The 19854-nt window shown below is 44.8% G+C and overlaps 2 protein-coding genes across 3 annotated transcripts in view; both read left to right on the top strand.

Moving 5' to 3' along the window:
* Window positions 1–7275, top strand: part of pigx (phosphatidylinositol glycan anchor biosynthesis, class X) — a 33150-nt gene extending 25875 nt beyond the window's left edge. Inside the window, exon 8 of one of the 2 annotated variants that reach the window (XR_007248661.2) lies at window positions 7198–7275. The gene's annotated coding sequence lies outside the window, so the exon portion shown is untranslated. Of the gene's footprint in view, window positions 1–1987; window positions 3014–7197 lie in introns of those variants that run through there. The other variant, XR_007248662.2, reaches the window with a different exon arrangement.
* Window positions 7276–7369: 94 nt separating this feature from the next.
* Window positions 7370–19854, top strand: part of LOC125457595 (bcl-2-related ovarian killer protein-like) — a 33598-nt gene continuing 21113 nt past the window's right edge. The window contains exons 1-2 of the mRNA XM_048542035.2: window positions 7370–7742; window positions 13212–13434. Coding sequence (XP_048397992.1) covers window positions 13212–13434 — 223 coding nt within the window. The 5' untranslated portion in view covers window positions 7370–7742. The remainder of the gene's footprint in view (window positions 7743–13211; window positions 13435–19854) is intronic.

Here is a 19854-nt window from a genome sequence, read left to right as displayed (position 1 = left end):
CTCTACTACTTGTGCAGTCTCAACATTATAGTGCTCTGTATAAACTGAGGTAGAAGTTTTATGTAGTCTGTTGGCCATTTTCTCACACTCCACAACTAACTTGATCTGTTTGTAATTTGAGGGAGCAAATGTTGCTGGGAATGAGTAGGGTTAATGGTAGCGAACTCCCAAGGCTTAGCACTAGTTAAAGTCTGTTCTCAATATTTTTTGTTATTTACTCATGGGATGAGGGCGTCACTAGTGAGGCAACATTTATTGCCCATATTTAATTGTCCAGAGTACAGTAAAGAATAAACCACATTGCTGTGGGTGTGGAGTCACATGTAGGCCAGACCAGGTAAGGATGACAGTTTCCTTCCCTAAAGTATATTAGTGAACCAGAGGGATTTTTTCTGACAATTGACAATGGGTTCATGTCCATCATTAGACTCTTAATTCCAGATATTAAATATTATTGAATTCAAATTCCACCATCTGCCATGGCAGAATTCGAACCTGGGTCGCCAGAATGTTATCTGGATCTCTGGTTTAACAGTCCAGCGATAATCCCACTAGGCCATTGCCTCCCTTATAATATATTTGCGTTTGCAGGACAATGTGAATGTTTGTTGAAGATACTAAAAAGTAGGTTTGACAAACAAAAAGAAAGACTGAGACAGACAAGTTAAAGAATAGCACATTCAACCTAACCGAATAGAAAAATGTGCATTATTTTTGCTGCCATAGGAAAGACATGAAATAGAAAAGCTTGAAAAGAAGAGCTTGCATTTATATAGTATTTTTCAAAATCATAGAATATTCCCAAGTGCTTTACAGCCAATTAAATACTTAGCATCATGCCTGCCATTGTAACACATACACATATATGAACATCACCTATTAGGAACTGGAATAGGCTTCTTGAGCCTCTAGCATCTTTTGATCAAATCATAACTAATCTGATTCAGGCCTGTCATGCTGACTTTACTGTGGCTACAACTCTAACTTGCTGCCTACCTCTGTATCTTTTCACAGTCTTGTCAATCAAGTATCTTATTAACTGAGCCTTAAAAATATATAGTGACAACCCCAACTTCCACATTCCTCCCTTTTGGGAAGACAATTACAGGAATGTAGGAAATATAAAGTACTATCATCTCTGCGCTGGTGACAAAAAAATCTATGATAACAAGGTGTGGAGCTGGATGAACACAGCAGACCAAGCAGCATCTCAGGAGCAGGAAAGCTGACGTTTCGGGCTGAGACCCTTCATCAGAAATGGGGGAGGGGAAGAGGGTTCTGAAATAAATGGGGAGAGAGGGGGAGGCGGATTGAAGATGGGTAGAGGAGAAGATAGGTGGAGTGGGGACAGACAAGTAAAAGATGCAGGGATGGAGCCAGTAAAGGTGAGTGTAGGTAGGATGGACAGGTCAAGGGGGCAGGATGAGGTTAGTAGGTAGGAGATAGGGGTACGGTTTGAGATGGGAGGAGGGGATAGGTGAGAGGAAGAACGGGTTAAGGAGGCGGGGATGAGCTGGGCTGGTTTTGGGATGCAATAGGGGGATTTTGAAGGATTTCACAAGCTTCAAAACCTCCCCTCCCCCTACTGCAATGTTGAAAAATGAGATGCCAAACTAATGAATCTGTACATGCAGCAAAACAGGACTCCATGCATGCTAAACAGCGAAAAAAGATATGCTATTGACAGAACAGGAGTGGAGTGGCATTGGCTTACTTGTGGTTGTCACTGGACCAGATGAGGTCAGGTTCTGGAGACTTGGGTTTGAATTCCATGATGACAGATGGTGGTAAATTCAACAAGAAAATAGAATTGAAAGTCTAATGACGGCCATGAAACCATCATCAATTGTCAAAAAAATGCAACTAGTTCACTAATGTCCTTTAGGGAAGGACAACTACCTAGATGGTCTGGCCGAGATGTGACTCATGATGTGGTTGACTGTTAACTGCCCTTAGAAATGGCTTAGTAATTCCATTGTATCAACAGGTAGCAAATCTCAAGAAAACAGTGGAAGTGGATCGACAATCTGACAGCAACCTAGGTATTGGAAATGACAGTGGCACATACAGTCCTGCAGACCCCGTAAAGTCCTCCTTGCTAACATCTGGGGATTTGTGCCAAAATTGACTAGTCAAACAACAGCCTTGACATAGCGTCTTACAAATAATGCCCAGACACTGTAATCACCATCCCTGGTTATGTCCTGTCCCATGGGAGAGAGTTACCTGAGAAGACTGGGCCCCATGAACTTACATGCCATCATGTCAAATATTGACAAGGAAAACTCCTACTGATAATGACACATGAAGTCCCTTCGGCTGATCAATCAATACTCCTTCATGTTGAACACCATTGAGGATGACAGAGTGCTCTCTGGGCAGGTATTTCAATGCTCATTGGCAAAGTTGCCCAACAGGAGCATTACTGATTCTGCTGGTCGAGTCCTAGAAGGACATTGAGGTAGCAGATGGTGGATTTCTTGACCACATCTTCACCAATTTGCTGGCTGCAGAAGCATCTGTCCCTGACAATATCAAAAGGAGTACTTCCGCATAGTCCTTGTGGAGATTAAGCCATGTCTTTACAGTGGATCCTACATCGTTTTGTATGGCATGATCACTGTGCTAAATAGGACAGACTTTTGAGTCGATCTAGCAACTCAGAACTGGGCAGTCATGAGGCACCGTGCCATCAACACCAGCAGAATCTCACTACAATGCACCGTGCAATCTTCATGCCAAAGTGCATAATCTCAAATTTTTCCACATTATATTCCATGTGACAAGTTTTGCCTGTTTATTTAACCTGGGTGGCATGGTAGCTTATTGGTTAGTACTGCTGCCTCCCAGTGCCAGGGACCTGGTATTAATTCCAGCTTTGGGTAACGGTCTGCGTGGAGTTTGCACATTCTCCCTGTGTCTGTGTGGGTTTCCTCTGGGTGCTCCGGTTTCCTCCCACAGTCCAAAGATGCGCAGGTTAGGTAGATTAGTCATGCAAAATTGCTTCTAGTGTCCAGGGATGTGCAGGGATGGGTTAGTAGGGTGGGTCTGTATGGGACGCTCTTCGGAGGGTCGGTGTGGAGTTGATGGGTTGAATGGCCTGCTTCCACTTTTTAGAGATTCTATTCTTTGATTCTATATAATTTCTTTGTGTCATTCTCACCATTATGACTCTATTCCTAGCTTTGATCTCCTAGTAACCATGTCTCTGTAATGGCTGTAAGATCATGCTCATTGATCTCTGTTTGTGCTGTTATTTAATAGAGTCATTGTCATAGAGTTGTACAGCACAAAAACAGACCCTTTGGTCCAACTTGTCCATGTTGACTAGATATTCTAAATAAATCTGGTGCCATTTGCCATTCAGCCCATATCTCTCTAAACCTTAATAAAATGTGAGGCTGGATGAACACAGCAGGCCAAGCAGCATCTCAGGAGCACAAAAGCTGACGTTTCGGGCCTAGACCCTTCATCAGAGAGGGGGATGGGGGGAGGGAACTGGAATAAATAGGGAGAGAGGGGGAGGCGGACTGAAGATGGAGAGTAAAGAAGATAGGTGGAGAGAGTGTAGGTGGGGAGGTAGGGAGGGGATAGGTCAGTCCAGGGAAGACGGACAGGTCAAGGAGGTGGGATGAGGTTAGTAGGTAGCTGGGGGTGCGGCTTGGGGTGGGAGGAAGGGATGGGTGAGAGGAAGAACAGGTTAGGGAGGCAGAGACAGGTTGGACTGGTTTTGGGATGCAGTGGGTGGAGGGGAAGAGCTGGGCTGGTTGTGTGGTGCAGTGGGGGGAGGGGACGAACTGGGCTGGTTTAGGGATGCAGTAGGGGAAGGGGAGATTTTGAAACTGGTGAAGTCCACATTGATACCAAATGGCTGCAGGGTTCCCAGGCGGAATATGAGTTGCTGTTCCTGCAACCTTCGGGTGGCATCATTGTGGCAGTGCAGGAGGCCCATGATGGACATGTCATCAAGAGAATGGGAGGGGGAGTGGAAATGGTTTGCGACTGGGAGGTGCAGTTGTTTGTTGCGAACTGAGCGGAGGTGTTCTGCCCAAAATCCACAAACCTGCCTGCCCTGGTCGACCCATCGTCTCAGCCTGCTCCTGCCCCACCGAACTCATCTCCACCTACCTGGACTCCATTTTCTCCCCTTTGGTCCAGGAACTCCCCACCTATGTCCGTGACACCACCCACGCCCTCCACCTCCTCCAGGACTTCCAATTCCCTGGCCCCCAACACCTCATATTCACCATGGACGTCCAGTCCCTGTACACCTGCATTCCGCATGGAGATGGCCTCAAGGCCCTCCGCTTCTTCCTGTCCCGCAGGCCCGACCAGGCCCCCTCCACCAACACTCTCAACCGCCTAGCTGAACTCGTCCTCACACTCAACAACTTCTCTTTTGACTCCTCCCACTTCCTACAGACTAAGGGGGTGGCCATGGGCACCCGCATGGGCCCCAGCTATGCCTGCCTCTTTGTAGGTTACGTGGAACTGTCCCTCTTCCGCACCTACACAGGCCCCAAACCCCACCTCTTCCTCCGGTACATTGATGACTGTATCGGCGCCGCCTCTTGCTCCCCAGAGGAGCTCGAACAGTTCATCCACTTCACCAACACCTTCCACCCCAACCTTCAGTTCACCTGGGCCATCTCCAGCACATCCCTCACCTTCCTGGACCTCTCAGTCTCCATCTCAGGCAACCAGCTTGTAACTGATGTCCATTTCAAGCCCACCGACTCCCACAGCTACCTAGAATACACCTCCTCCCACCCACCCTCCTGCAAAAATTCCATCCCCTATTCCCAATTCCTCCGCCTCCGCCGCATCTGCTCCCACGATAAGACATTCCACTCCCGCACATCCCAGATGTCCAAGTTCTTTAAGGACCGCAACTTTCCCCCCACGGTGATCGAGAACGCCCTTGACTGCGTCTCCCGCATTTCCCGCGACACATCCCTCACACCCCGCCCCCGCCACAACCGCCCCAAGAGGATCCCCCTCGTTCTCACACACCACCCTACCAACCTCCGGATACAACGCATTATCCTCCGACACTTCCGCCATTTACAATCCAACCCCACCACCCAAGACATTTTTCCATCCCCTCCCCTGTCTGCTTTCCGGAGAGACCACTCTCTCCGTGACTCCCTTGTTCGCTCCACACTGCCCTCCAACCCCACCACACCCGGCACCTTCCCCTGCAACCGCAGGAAATGCTACACTTGTCCCCACACCTCCTCCCTCACCCCCATCCCAGGCCCCAAGATGACATTCTACATCAAGCAGAGGTTCACCTGCACATCTGCCAATGTGGTATACTGCATCCACTGTACCCGGTGCGGCTTCCTCTACATTGGGGAAACCAAGCGGAGGCTTGGGGACTGCTTTGCAGAACACCTCCGCTCAGTTCGCAACAAACAACTGCACCTCCCAGTCGCAAACCATTTCCACTCCCCCTCCCATTCTCTTGATGACATGTCCATCATGGGCCTCCTGCAGTGCCACAATGATGCCACCCGAAGGTTGCAGGAACAGCAACTCATATTCCGCCTGGGAACCCTGCAGCCATATGGTATCAATGTGGACTTCACCAGTTTCAAAATCTCCCCTTCCCCTACTGCATCCCTAAACCAGCCCAGTTCATCCCCTCCCCCCACTGCACCACACAACCAGCCCAGCTCTTCCCCCCCACCCACTGCATCCCAAAACCAGTCCAACCTGTCTCTGCCTCCCTAACCGGTTCTTCCTCTCACCCATCCCTTCCTCCCACCCCAAGCCGCACCCCCAGCTACCTACTAACCTCATCCCACCTCCTTGACCTGTCCGTCTCTCCTGGACTGACCTATCCCCTCCCTACCTCCCCACCTACACTCTCTCCACCTATCTTCTTTACTCTCCATCTTCGGTCCGCCTCCCCCTCTCTCCCTATTTATTCCAGTTCCCTCCCCCCATCCCCCTCTCTGATGAAGGGTCTAGGCCCGAAACGTCAGTTTTTGTGCTCCTGAGATGCTGCTTGGCCTGCTGTGTTCATCCAGCCTCACATTTTATTATCTTGGAATCTCCAGCATCTGCAGTTCCCATTATCTCTCTCTAAACCTTTCCTATTTATGTACCCATCCAGATGCCTTCTAAATGTTGTAATTGTACCCACCTCCACCACTTTCTCTGGCAGCCTACTCCATACGTGCACCTAAAATAACCCCAGTGTATTCAGCGTCTCCCTATAGCTCAAACTCTCCAAACCTGGCAACATCCTTATAATCTTTTCTGAGCCCTTTCAAGTTTCACAACATCTTTCATATAGCAGGGAGACCAGAATTGAATACATTATTCCCAGAGTCCTAACCAGTGTCTTGTGCAGCTACAACATGACCTTCCAACTTCAATACTCAAATGCATTAACCAATAAAGGCAAGCATACAAACACCTTCTTTGCTCCCCAGCCTAGCTGTGACTTCACCTTCAATGAAGTGTTGACCTGCACCCCATGGTCTTTTTGTTCAGCAACATTTCCCAGGACCCTACCATTAAGTGTATCATTTATTTTCATCAGAAAACTCTGTTCGATTAAATAAAGAAACATTAATTTTGTCTTTTTCCTCCTTTGATCTTATTTGCTGTTTTTTTAAAATTTGTGCATGCTATTCCTTTCTGCCCCACTTTGGGTGTTATTCTGTAAATAGCTGCCCATTAATGTTGCAACATCCTCTTACATTGTAAGCCTACATTTCCCTTCTCCCAAACCCTCCCTGCTGTAATTAGCTTAAAGCCCTTTCTGCAGCTCTAGCTAAGTGTTTCAGCAGGGCACTGATCCCAGCATGGTTCAAGTGAAGCCCATCCCAGCGGAACAGCTCTCTTCTACCCCAGCACTGGTGCTACTTCCCCATAAAGTTGAAACCCATTCCACTTGAACTGATGTTTGAACCAGCCATTTAACTGTGTATCCGATATGCTGTATGTGAATGTGTGTATACTGTATATGTTCCATTTAAATGTGTACCCCCATTTGACAATAAAGCAAATTCTAATTGTAATGTGAATGCACTGTATGTTGTATATGCATTTGTATACCCTGCATGTTGTAATCGCATGTATCTTGTTTAACTGTGTAATACATGTGTGCTTTTTATATTTCCTGTATTTATCTGCAAGTAGAAATTGTGTATAATAAAACCAACGTGTTTTAATTTCAAACAGATACACGCTTTTAACCTTTGGACGAAACATTTCGTGTTTTAAAGAACAAAGTCCTTTTCACTTCATTTTCAGTTGGCCAGAAAGCGGCAGTGTCTCTCCAAGAAACATATCTTCCTGTGTTTAGTGTGAGATGCCAAGAGTGGGAGAGCGAAAAACCTTGTTTTGTAATACTGGGGTTGTCTGTTCTTTGTGCCTGAAGAGGATTGGTGAGCACTCGAGACAGTGGATATGGCTGGAGCCTCCGATCGGAACTCATCCTCTTTTCCATATATGGGGCTGCTTGCGAAAGTTGCTGGAAACCCAGAGGCATTTTAACGCGATTTACAAACGGATTTATGTGCTGTAAAAATCATCTCACCATAAAAGGGGAGAGAGCAGAGAGGGAGAGGCGGCGTAGAAGGCGGTGAAAGCACATCTGGAACTCAATCACTGAAGGAACAGCCGCAGTTAAAAAAGACAGAAAAAAAAATCAACCACCCCTAGAGTCACAGGCTTCTTGAAAATAAGGCAGGAAGTTTAATTTGCCGCACGTCCCGGAGCAAGAGGTCAGTGTAACCTAAACGTGTCCTTTGCCTCTAGTTTAAGCCATGTTGTTGTGTCGATGGAAGAGCAAGTCTGCCCAGCGTTGGCTCATTCTATTTCGAAACTCACCTGGAGACTGCTATGCCCCACTCCTGTCCCCAACTCTCTATCCCCTCCTCTCTCTGTCGCTTCCGTGCCCTCCTCCCCTCTCCTCTGCCTCCCTGTCCCTTCCCCTGTTCTCTCCTCTGTCTCCTCCTTGCCTCCCTTCTGTCCTCTACTCTGTCTCCTCCCCTTCCCTCTGTCTTCTTCTCCGTCAACCCCTCCACTCATCCCCTCCTCCGTCTCCCCATTCCCCCATCCTCCTCTGTCTTCTTTGCCCCCATCCTCTTCTTTGTCTCCCCTTCCCTGCATCCTCTCTCCAATCTTCCCCTTACCCCCATCCTCTTCTTGATCACCCCCTCTTTCCCCGTCCTCTCCTCCGTCTCCCCCTCCTCTCCTCTATCCTCTCCTCTCAGTCTCTTCCTTCCCTCTATCTCCCAGGAGTTCCACTGCTGCTGCTTTATCTGAATTTCGATGATTTCATTTTTTCCAGTGTTTTTCCCCTGGGGGTGAGGTGGGGAGGTTTTTGAGAATTGGTTCTGCTTCAGATGTTGGCTTTTTTATTGGAGGGCCTCCTAGTATCACAGGACAGTGGCTCTCACATTCCTCCCTCTGGATAGTTTGTTTTGCTGGGATTGAGGCTGTTTCTCTTCATTTTGTTAAACCCTTGGATTTAGAAAAGAAATCCACTCTAAAGCAGATGGTTTGATGGTTTATTTCTGCAGACTTGAGACCGATTCCTCAGCATGCAGCTTTTAGGTTTTGCATTTGTTTGACTGGTTTTCAGTTGTAGGTTTTCAGTGATTGCTGTAGCCTGCCTAAAATTTGTTGTGGATTTGATTAGCTTCTAAGTTTGGCGCTAGCATTTGTTGTTCGTTTTGTTGCACGTTTTCAGAGAGTTTTGGACAAAGGAAGACTTTCAGCTTGTTTGAATACTAACTGAATGGCCTCCCATGTAACCATTCTGTGAATCTAATCACCCAACTGTAGCAATGTCTATTTCTTAAATCTGAAATTTTAAAAAAGTGCTGGAAAAACTCAGCAGATATGGCAGCATTTGTGGAGAGAGAGAAGCAAGAGTTAAGTCTAGGATAGTTTTCTTGTTAAATCAATCCTGGTTTTAGTATCAATATCCTAGCCTTAACCCTTTCAGACCAAACAGATAATTCTAATCAAACACGTTCTGTTGAAAAGGGAAAAAAAATGCCTGGTATCTGCAGCCATGGCTACGTGGTAGCATTCGGGCCAGAGATGTTCACTTATTACTTCACTGGCCAGAGCTCAGAATAGAACTTTAAACCTGGATCTTGTTATCATCCCTCCCTTTGAAGAGGAATGGGTTTCCTTCTGTGTGTCTCGGCCAATATTTGTCCCTCAATAAACAATCACAAAATAGGTCCCGACCCGAAACGTCAAACTTTCCTGCTCCTCTGATGCTGCTTGGCCTGCTGTGTTCATCCAGCTTCACGCCGTGTTATCACAAAATAAAATACTGTTACTACTTGTGGCAGATGCTTGAATTGTTGTCAAGTAGTTTGAGACATCAGGAAGTGATATGTGCTATACCAGTGTGAGTTCTTTCTTTGAAAATTGCATTCCACAGCCCTTACCTTGTACTTTCATATAAATGACCTGGATTTACCACATTCTACAAATGGTGGGGGGGCCAAAACTTTGAATGTTTTCAAGAAAGGGTTAGATGTAATTCTGAGGGCTGAAGGGGTCAAAGGGTGTGGGGAGCAAGCAGGAACAGGGTACTGAATTGGATGATTAGCCCAAGATCATATTAAATGGTAGAACAGGCTCAAAAGCCTCAATGGCGTACTCCTCTAGTTTCTATTTTTGAGTCTGTCTTCTGATGATCACTAGTATCTTCATTGTCCTTGGTATTGCCAGCTTTGTTTTGGTGACTAGATCTGCTCCACAGGAGACCTGACAAGGATAGTGCTTGTATTGCCTTGGAGTTTGAACTCAAATTTGGAAAAGAAAAGTAGCAAATGAAGCTCATCACAAGTAAACGTCAGGTAGTACCTGTAGGAAAAAGAGGTCACAAAGGGTCACTTGTAAGGTGCAATTTGAGGAACTAAAGAATCTCAAGAATCTTAATGTACCAATAGTCAGAAGTCATGCCATAGGTTAGCAATGCCATAAAAGAAATAAACAAGCACTTGGCATTATTTCCAGAGGGATAGAATTGAAAAGTAGGGAGCTGACATGAAATCTGGATCAAACCTTGGTTTGCCCACATTCAGCAGCACTGTATGTAATTCTGGTTGTATTCCAAAATGGGAGAGAGTGTGAAGGAGATTTGCAAGGGTGCTATCAGAACTCCATGTGTGCATGTATCAGGGAAAGGATGTTTAAAACATTGTTCTACAGGATATGACATTCACTACAGTGTTTACTTCCCATCTCCAATTGCTTTCAAAGGCCTTCCTGAGCCGCTGCAGTCTGTGTAGTGTAGGAATACCTACAATGCTATAAGGAAGGGTGGTTCACGATTCTGACCCAGTGACACTGAAGGAACAACGATACATTTCCAAGTCAGAGCGGCATGGAGGGAACTTGCAGCTGGTGGCGTTGCTATGTATTAGCTGCCCCTGTCCTTTAGATCTTTTAATGTAGTGGTACTTCTCTGCACCAGATGGAAGGACACAGGGACTCTGCACCAGGTGGTTCAGTTTGTGGAGTGTGGGCTCCTGAGAGACCTTCTGGAACCTGGAGATGTTGCAGAATTCTGAGCAGAGGTACACACAGATGGGGTCACACTGCTCGCTAGAGTGTCCTTCAACCCTTGCACAGCACCAGATCTGAGCACAGCCTTTTCAGTCGATGGACAGCATTGGCCACAAGCTGGGCGTCCACTGCCATCCTGCTTGCCAATTCCTGAAGGAACATCTAGCCCAGGCCCCTGCCACCCAGCATGTTCCCAACTCTGTTCACCCCCCCAAACAAGGCTCTCCCTCCTCCAGGCACTCGAGCCTGTGATAAAAGAAGTGTAGATTCCTGATCAGTGGCTCTCTGGCGATAACCGCTACTCCTGACAGCAGCAAGAGCTGGGTGTAAATTAACCGTATTCCACATGTTGATCAGGTTCTCATAAAGACCCTCACTGTGCATGAACAGGAGCTACATGTTGTCACTGAGATTGTGCATGCAACAGAAGGAATATGTTGCCTGAGAGCACTTTCCAGGTGATGGCTTGACGGAAAGGTATCGCTGCAGGGTCTGAAGGTGGAAAGTTGCCACATATGGGTGTGGGGAGAAACCAACTGAACACCCTCTTCAAGGGGGAGACTTTCACCATGTCCTGTGACCCAATACATCTCTTGTACCCGAAGAGGTGAAGCAACACCCACCAGATTTTTGTAACAGGGCTAGAGGGAGGGGTCAAAGGGACCAGCACTACCACATCATGGAGGCCACCAGCTGGTTAATGACCAGCACTTGGCACCTGTAGGATAGGACTCAGAGCAGTTCTGGCCAGCAGCCTAGATGAGCTAAGACCGTGGCCTCCAGCTTCTGCTAATTTGTCAGCCAGGCTAAGGTAGTCCAAAATGTTTTTGAATCAACCTGTTCAAGAGCATCATGGCCTGACATCTCTCATGCAGGTGGGACTTAAACCCAGGCCACTTTGCTCAGAGATAGGGACACTGCCACTATACCAGAGGTCCCTGCTGTATCAATGACCTTATTTTGTTTATTGAATAATCTGCGTTTTTAATCAATTTATACATTTTTGTCTTTTAACTAATTATTTTAACTAATCTAAGTTACTAAATTAAATATTTGCCTGCAGTATAAACCTTGACAAGAAATGGAGACAAAAAGCAGCACCTCACCTGCACAGAATTCTCAAACTATGTGCTCTGTTCTATCCATCAGCCCGTACTGTTTGTTTCTATCCATTTTTGAACCGCACCCAATTCACAACTGGTGACTCAGGCTTCTGTTCACCTATTAGCAACTATTCCGGCAATCACAACAACAAGCCCGAGACAAAGATGTTGGCCGGGGAACACAGTGGTGCGTTGAAGCGGCAAGCAACAAGAAGAAAGACATACTGTGCAAATCTGCAGAGACAAGTAGTAGGTCAAAAGTCTGAATAGAGGTTAAAAACCACTAGGAGTGACTAAAGAGGTAAAAGATACAGACAACATTGAGAAAGCTGGCTAGTAACATGAAGACAATTCCACGCACAAACGCCTCTCAAAATATTCCTCCTGATCTGCTAAACAGTGTCGCCTATTTCTAGTCTACAAGGAAAAATGATGACCTATAGTATCCACATATCTAGTCCTTGAGAATCTTGTCTATTATATTAAGATTTCCTTTTGATCTTCTAAATTCCAATGAGTTTAATTTGGATAAATGTGAGGTGTTGCATTTTTGTTAAACAAACGAGGGCAGGACTTACATAATTAAATATAGGGCTTTGGATAGTGTTGTAAAACAGACACCTAGGGGTTTGGGGACAGAATTTTTTGAGCTTAGCATCATATGTAGGCAGGGTGGTTAAGAAGGCAATTAGTAGCCTGCCTTTATTGCTCAGACATGGTGAGTGTAGCAGGTGGGACATCATGTTGAGGCTGTACAGGATGTTGGTGAGGTCTCTTCTGGAGTAATGTGTCCAGTTCTGGTCACCCTGTTATAGGAAAGATATTATTAAGCTGGAGAGGGTTCAGAAAACATTTACCAGGATGTTGCTGGGAATGGAGGGTTTGAGTTATAAAGAGAGGCTGAATAGGCTGCGACTTTTTTCACTGGAACGTAGGAGGTCGATGGGTGACTTTTGAAAATCATGTGGGGCATAGGTAAGGGGAACGGCAGGTGTCTTTTCCCTAGGGTGGGAATTTCAAGACTGGGGGTATATTTATAAGGTGAGAGGAGAAACATTTAAAAAATATATGAGGGGCAACTTTTTTACACAGAAAGTGGTTCATGTATGGAATTAACTTGCAGAGGACGTGGTGGATGCATGTACAGTTGCAATATTTAAAAGACATTTAGTGAAGTACATAAATAAGAAATGTTTGGAGGGTATGGGCAAAGCCCAGGCAGGCAGGTCTAGTTTAGTTTGGGATTATTTTCAAAGGGTCTGTTTCTGTGCTGTATGGCTGTGTGACACTTCCAGCTGATTGACAGTTAACCAGCGCTGATGGGCAGTTTGTGCTCAAAACTGAGTAACTTGCAGTTTTAAAGTTTTTAAGTTTAATTCAACCAAATTTTAGTTTGACACACTGTTGCTTATCAGAATGTCTCACATGCACTAAACACCTAACTCTTACCCTGTATGTTATGCACCCTTTTCTGTCGCCACTCTGTAGACCTTCGTGGTGACATTGTCTAGTGTAGCTCAGGTATTATCTAATCGCAATGTTGCTTTTCTGCAGATGGAGATGCTTCGACGTTCCTCCGTCTTTGCTGCTGAAGTGATGGATGTTTTTGACCGCTTTCCCCCTGAGAAAGAGCTCATTTCTCAAGCGAAAGCGCTGTGCCGAGATTACATCCATTCCCGCCTGATCAGAGCTGGTATCGTCTGGAGTAAACCAGAGCCTGCAGTTTCTAGTCCAGCGAGCAAACTTACTGAGGTTTCAGCCGCACTTCTTCACTTGGGTAAGTTTACTATCACAGGAGCACAGGAGAATCAGGGACAGAAAGGAATCAGGATTCTTGATGATGGCAATGGAGTCAGGAGAGTTGAATAGTCAGAATCAGGTTGACAGGAAAGGGAAGAGAAGAGCATGTGATGGAAATGTTCAGAACAAGTTATGGACAGAGATGGAAAGGAGATTCGAAATAATCTAAAATCAGAAAGTCAATGCACGTTTTTCACTAAACTGTGGCAAGGCTTGGAATTTGCAGATTCAAACCTGATGATGTCGTCTGAGTTACAGAGGACGCCAACAAATCAGTTGTAGCTTAAAGCTTCATTTCATCGTTACAATGCACCAATCAAGAAAGCAAACACAATGCTGCAATAGAGATAGTAGGAACTGCAGATGCTGGAGAATCTGATACAACAAGGTGTAGAGCTGGATGAACACAGCAGGACAAGCAGCATCAGCGGAGCAGGAAGGCTGACGTTTCTGAAGAAAGGTCCAGACCTGAAACGTTAGCTTTCCTGCTCCTCTGATGCTGCTTGGCCTGCTGTGTTCATCCAGCTCTACATCTCGCTATCTCAGCTGCAGTACAGAGGATTGTTTATGATTTTGTGCTGCCATGTGGGGTATGCCATCTGGCAACATTAATCTGAAACTTGTCTGGCAGTCAGTAAGGGCAAAGTCGGTGTGACTGAGTCATGCAGGGAGCTTCCTCATTGTGGCAGTTATCTATCAATCACCTGAAATCCTATGGCAGATAGATGTTGATTTACTGTAGCCGGAAGTTAAGCTAGAGAGTGACTTATCACAGCTTGGCGTAAGAAAAAGAATTTTAAAGCTCATGGTCAATGTGAGGGAGACTTCAGACAAGTGATAATATCTGGGATCTGAGATAATGGGAACTGCAGATGCTGGAGAATCCAAGATAACAAAATGTGAGGCTGGATGAACACAACAGGCCAAGCAGCATCTTAGGAGCACAAATGCTGACGTTTTGGACCTAGACTCTCTGATGAAGGGTCTAGGCCCGAAACATCAGCTTTTGTGCTCCCAAGATGCTGCTTGGTCTGCTGTGTTCATCCAGCCCCACACTTTGTTATCTTTGATTATATCTGGGAATTTGGTTCAAAGTGGCAAATTGGAAAAGAGGTGCTTTAAATAAGGTTGTCTGGCAGAAATAAAGTGTGCTGACTGGGAGTTTGCTGAAGGATGGGAAGGAGGTGCTTTTTTCTCTTCTATTCTATTTTTTTTCAAGCCTCCAGCATTTGATTTCTGATTTTGTGCAGTGGAGGAGCTGATATAGCACCTGGTTTTATTAAAACTGTGGACTCTATCAGCATTAAAGGATCATCTGGTTTTAAGGGTTGTAAAATTTGCTGGCAGCACTAAAACATATTGGGAGATGGAAGGCTGTATTAATTATAAATTAATTAACAGTTAACTAACTATTGTACATTAGAAGTGGCATGGCAGATAAAGTGCTACAGTTGCAGAATGTGGGAGCTTCTGGTATGATCGAGGGCAAACATATCTGAAGTAAGTGCTTGTGGCTGCCGTAGCTTCAGAGCTAATGACTTACAGGCCAAGCTGCATGTACTGTGGCAGACCAGAGAGGGGGAAAGTTACATGGATGCTTTATTCCAGGTGGCACTCACACAACTATGGATATGCCTTCTGGTTTGTTCAGTGGTTAAGGACAGGAAAGTGTCAATGTGAGAGAACCTGGTAAGAGGACCCAGATGGGAGGAGCACAGGAATTGTCCAACGGCTTTGGTGTTTCTTTTCAGCTTGTTAGGTTGAGAGTGAGGACTGCAGGGTGGGTGCGCTAACTGACCGTGGCACCATTGCACAAGAAGTCATTCATGAGAGGGAACGGGACCAAGGAGAGAGTACAGCGGGGTGGATTGACACTGTTTTCTGCAGCAAAAATTTCAAGTTCAGATGGCAGGCTGGTCTGCCTGGTGCCGGGGTGCAGGATATCTCCTCTAGGCTGGAGAAGAACTTACAGTTGAAAAGGGAGGAGTCAGCAATTGCGGCTCATGTTGATACCAATGGCATTAGTGGAAACAGGAAACAAGTTCTGCTGAAGGAACATGAGAAATTAGGTACTAACTTAAAAAAAAGCAGAACTTCAAAAGTAGTAATTTCTGGACTTTCACTTGAGCCACATGTAAATTGCCAGAGAATGAATAAAATTAGAGACTTGTACAGGCAGAATGAATTCTGGATTGTGGGGCACTGACACAGCTCTACGGAAAGTGAGATCTGCACCAATGGGGACAGTCTACACATGAACCTTGCTGGGATTGGTGTTCTCCAGCTGTGTAAGTAAGGAAGTAAGTAGGCTTCAAACTAAACAAGGAAGACTGAGGGATCAAGCTTGAGTAAATAATAAAGCAAAGATAGAGTTGAAGCAAAGGTGATCAAAACACTAATGTGAAAAGTGAAGGTCAGAGAATGGCAGGAAGGAACCAGAGAAAAATGTAATACTCTACCAGCTGTCGAGACTAGATATAGCAAAGACAACAAAATCACCAAATGTTCAACATCTGAATGTGTCTCGCATTCATAACAAAGTAAATTAATTGATATCACACATTGTAGTGCGTGAATATAATCTGATAGCCATTAGTGTAAAGTGGCTGCAGGATGACAAGGATTGGGTCCTGAACACTGAGAGAGATCTGACATTCAAGAACAGTGAGAAGTGAGATAAAAGTGGAGGAGAGCACTTTTTATCAAAGACTTTTGTTCAGCAGATCAGGATGTGGAAGCAGATTGGGTGGAGATGAGGAATAATAAGACTGTGAGACATTGGAGCTGAAGTGGGCCATTTGGCTTATTGAATCTGCTTTGCCATTCTATGTGATCATGGCTCATTATCTCCAACTCCACTTTTTCTGCCTTTCCTATAATCCTCAATTCCCTTACCGATTATAAATCTGTTTATCTCAGCCTTGAATATACTTAATGGCCCAGGCTCTTCAGCCCTCTTGTGGTAAAGAAATTCCACAGATTGACTAGCCTTTGAGAGAGGAAATTCCTTCTCATCTCTGTCTTAAATATGCGACTCCCTTATTCTGGGATTATGCCTTGCAGTCCTACACGCTCCCTCAAGGATAAACACGATTTCCATAAGTCCTCTAAGAATCTTGTCTGGGGAAAGGGGTCAAGAGTGGAAAAAATCTACCCTGAACAGTAACCATAACATAGGAAGGAGTATACATGAAGAAATATTGGGTACTTATGATAAAGAAATATCAACATTCATAGGTGATTTTAATCTACCTGTAAACTGGAAAAGTCAGACTGGCAACAGGAGTCTCACAGTGAGAAGTTCATAAATGTTTTTGAGGTATTTTCTTGGAGTAGCACATATTGTAACTGATCAGAGGACAGGCTGTGCTTGGAATTGTATACAATGATGGGATAAATTAATAACCTCAGAGTAAATACACCTCTATGATTAAATTTTATTTTAAGTTTAAATGGAAGTGTGGGTGTTTTAAACTGAAATAAGGCCAATGATGTAGGCACGAAAGGTGAGCTTGCTGAAGTGGACTGGAATATTGGGTTTGGAGACAGATCAGTAGAAAACCATTTGCAGACGTTTAAAAGGATATTTCAGAATACTGAGGATAAGTACATTCCTACTACAAAGAAAAATTCCAAGGAGGGGACCTCACCTTCCGTGGACCCTGGGTCCAGATGGACTCCATCCTAGGATTTTAACAGATTTGACTAATAAAATAGTAGTTGTTGTGTTGGTGTTAATTTTCCAGAATTCATTAGGTTTTGAAAAAAGTTCCATCAGCCTGAAAGGTCACAAAATATAAGGCCCCTACTTAAGAAAGAAAGGAGACAGTAAATGGCAATATGTACTCTAGTTAGCTTGAGGTAATGACCAGGCACTTGGGAAAAACTAGGAAGAGTTAGCATGGTTTTGTTCAAAGGAAATCATGTTTGAGCAATTGACTGAAATTCTCTGAAGGAGTAATGTGCGCTGGTGGATGAAGGGGGAGCCTTTTGAACGAAGTAGGAGTTCAAGATATAGGGGGTAGCATACCGGCATGAATAGAAGGTTTGCTGACAGACAGAAAACAGAATATGCATGAATGAGCCTTTTTTCAGATTGACAGGATATGATGAGTGGGGTGGGGTCCTGCAGGGATCTTTGCTGGGCTCTCATTATTTACAGTTTATACCAGTGAACTAGAAGAGGGGATCGAAAGCATGGTGGCTAAATATACAGATGACACTAAGATAGGTTGGAAAGTATGTTCTGAAGAAGGGATAAGAAAGATGCAGACACATGAAGATAGGCTGAGTGAGACAGCATATAATGTAGGGAAATATGAAATTGTTCATTTTGGCAGGAAGAATAAATAGCAAAGTATTACTTCAATGGAGAATGACTTCGGAATGCTAATGTGCAGAGGGTTGGATCTAGGTATTAATGCATGAACCACAAAAAAGTTGGTAAACAGGTATTGCAAATGATTAACAAGGCTAATGGAATGCTGTTCATTCTAAGAATTGAACATTAAAGCAAGGTTATGCTTCAGTTGTCCAGGGCACTGGTGAGACCTCATCATGACCGTTGCGTGTAATTGATAATTGGAACGAGAAGACACTTATGAGGAAAAATTGTTCAGGCTGGGCTTATTTCCACTGGAGTTTGGAAGAGTGACGGATGTCTTGATTGAAGTTTATGACATCTTGAGTGGTCTTGACAAGGTGAATGTTTCCTCCTGAGGATGAATCCAGAATTGGGAGACATTTTAAAAATTAGGATTGCACTTTAAGGGTAGAGATGAGAAAAACAATCTGTCTGAGGTTTGTGACTTTGGAACTCTCTGCCTCAGAAGGTGGAGGAGGTTGGTCATTAAATATTTTTTAAGGAAGAGTTGGATGATTCTTTTTGGGCAGGGAAATTAAAGATTATCTAGGGTAGACAAGAACAAGGAATTTAGAATGCAGACAGATCAGCCAGGATCTTGTGGAATGGCAGAGCAGGCTTGTGGGGGCCAGATGGCCTACTTCCGCTCCTAATTCCTGTGTTCATATGATTTTCAAATGACGGCTAAAGGGCTGTCTGAACCCAAATATCTAAGCTGCTCTCCTCCACCTTCCGGCTATACCCAGCAACGTAAGGTCACAATGTTCTCTCTTCTTGTAAAATCAGTGAATTATGAGCCTGAGCCTGAGCCTGTACAGTTTTGTACCTGAGCTGTATATCGACCACTGTGTTCAGCATGGTTCGTAAAGAAAACATGGAGGTGGTGTGAGAAAGTACCATGGGGCAGACCTCTGTCCCGTGTTATGAGGGAAAAAAACACTTTAAAAGAGGTGACTAAGAAGGAGCTTTAAAGATGTATTTACACTCAATCTTTCTTCCTTTCCCCCACAGTCCCTCTCTGCCCTCTCACTTTCTCTTTGATCTATGTCTTTCCTTCCCTTCCTTTTTCTGTTGGCTCTGCCAATCTGCAACATGCTTCTCTCTCTCTCTCTCTCTCTCTGCACCTATGTGTCTCACACTCATCCTTTCCTCCTGTAGCCTGAGTCCAACACTATAGTGACTGTAGAAATTCATTTTTCCCGTAAGACCATAAGACACAAGGGCAGAAATTAGGCCATTCGGCCTATTGAGACTGCTCCACCATTTAATCATGGCAGATAAATTTCCCAACCCCATTCTCCTGCCTTCTTCACGTAACCTTTGATCCCCTTAACAATCAAGAACCTCTCTGTCTCTGTCTTAAATATACTCAATAACCTGGCTTCCACAGCCTTCTGTGGCTGTGAGTTCCATAGATTCACCACTCTCTGGCAGAAGAAGTTTCTCCTCATCTCCGTTCTAAAGCATCTCCCTTTAAGGGTGTGCCCTTGGGTCCTGCTAATGGAAACATATTCCCGATGTTCACTTTATCCAGGTGTTTCAGTATTCTGTACATTTCAATTAGATCCCCCCCCCCCTCATCCTTCTAAATTTCATCAAGTATAGATCCAGAGTCCTCAAATGTTCCTCATATGTTAAGCCTGGAACCACTCTCATGAACTTCGTCTGGACCCACTCCAGGGCCAGTACATACTTCCTGAGATATGGGGCCCAAAATTGCTCACAATATTTTAGACGTGGTCTGACCACACCCTCATAAAGCCTCAGATGTACATCCCTGCTTTTATATTCTAGCCCCTCTCGAAATAAATGCCAACATTGTATTTGCCTTCCTGAGTACCGACTCAATCTGCAAGTCCTCCTGGACTAGGACTCCCAAGTCCCTTTGCATTTCAGGTTTCTGAAATTTCTTCCCATTTATTAAATAGTGTATGCCTCTATTTTTGCAGCCGATCAGTGCAGAACAGATCGCTGTAAGGCATTTTCTCAAGTTGAACTGCACATGCCAAAAAATAACATCAGCATAAATTTAAA

This window comes from Stegostoma tigrinum, chromosome 14 (assembly GCF_030684315.1).
Source record: "Stegostoma tigrinum isolate sSteTig4 chromosome 14, sSteTig4.hap1, whole genome shotgun sequence".
Lineage (NCBI taxonomy): Eukaryota > Metazoa > Chordata > Chondrichthyes > Orectolobiformes > Stegostomatidae > Stegostoma > Stegostoma tigrinum.
Note: the sequence above shows the minus strand (reverse complement) of the source record. Positions and strands in the feature narration are given on the sequence as shown.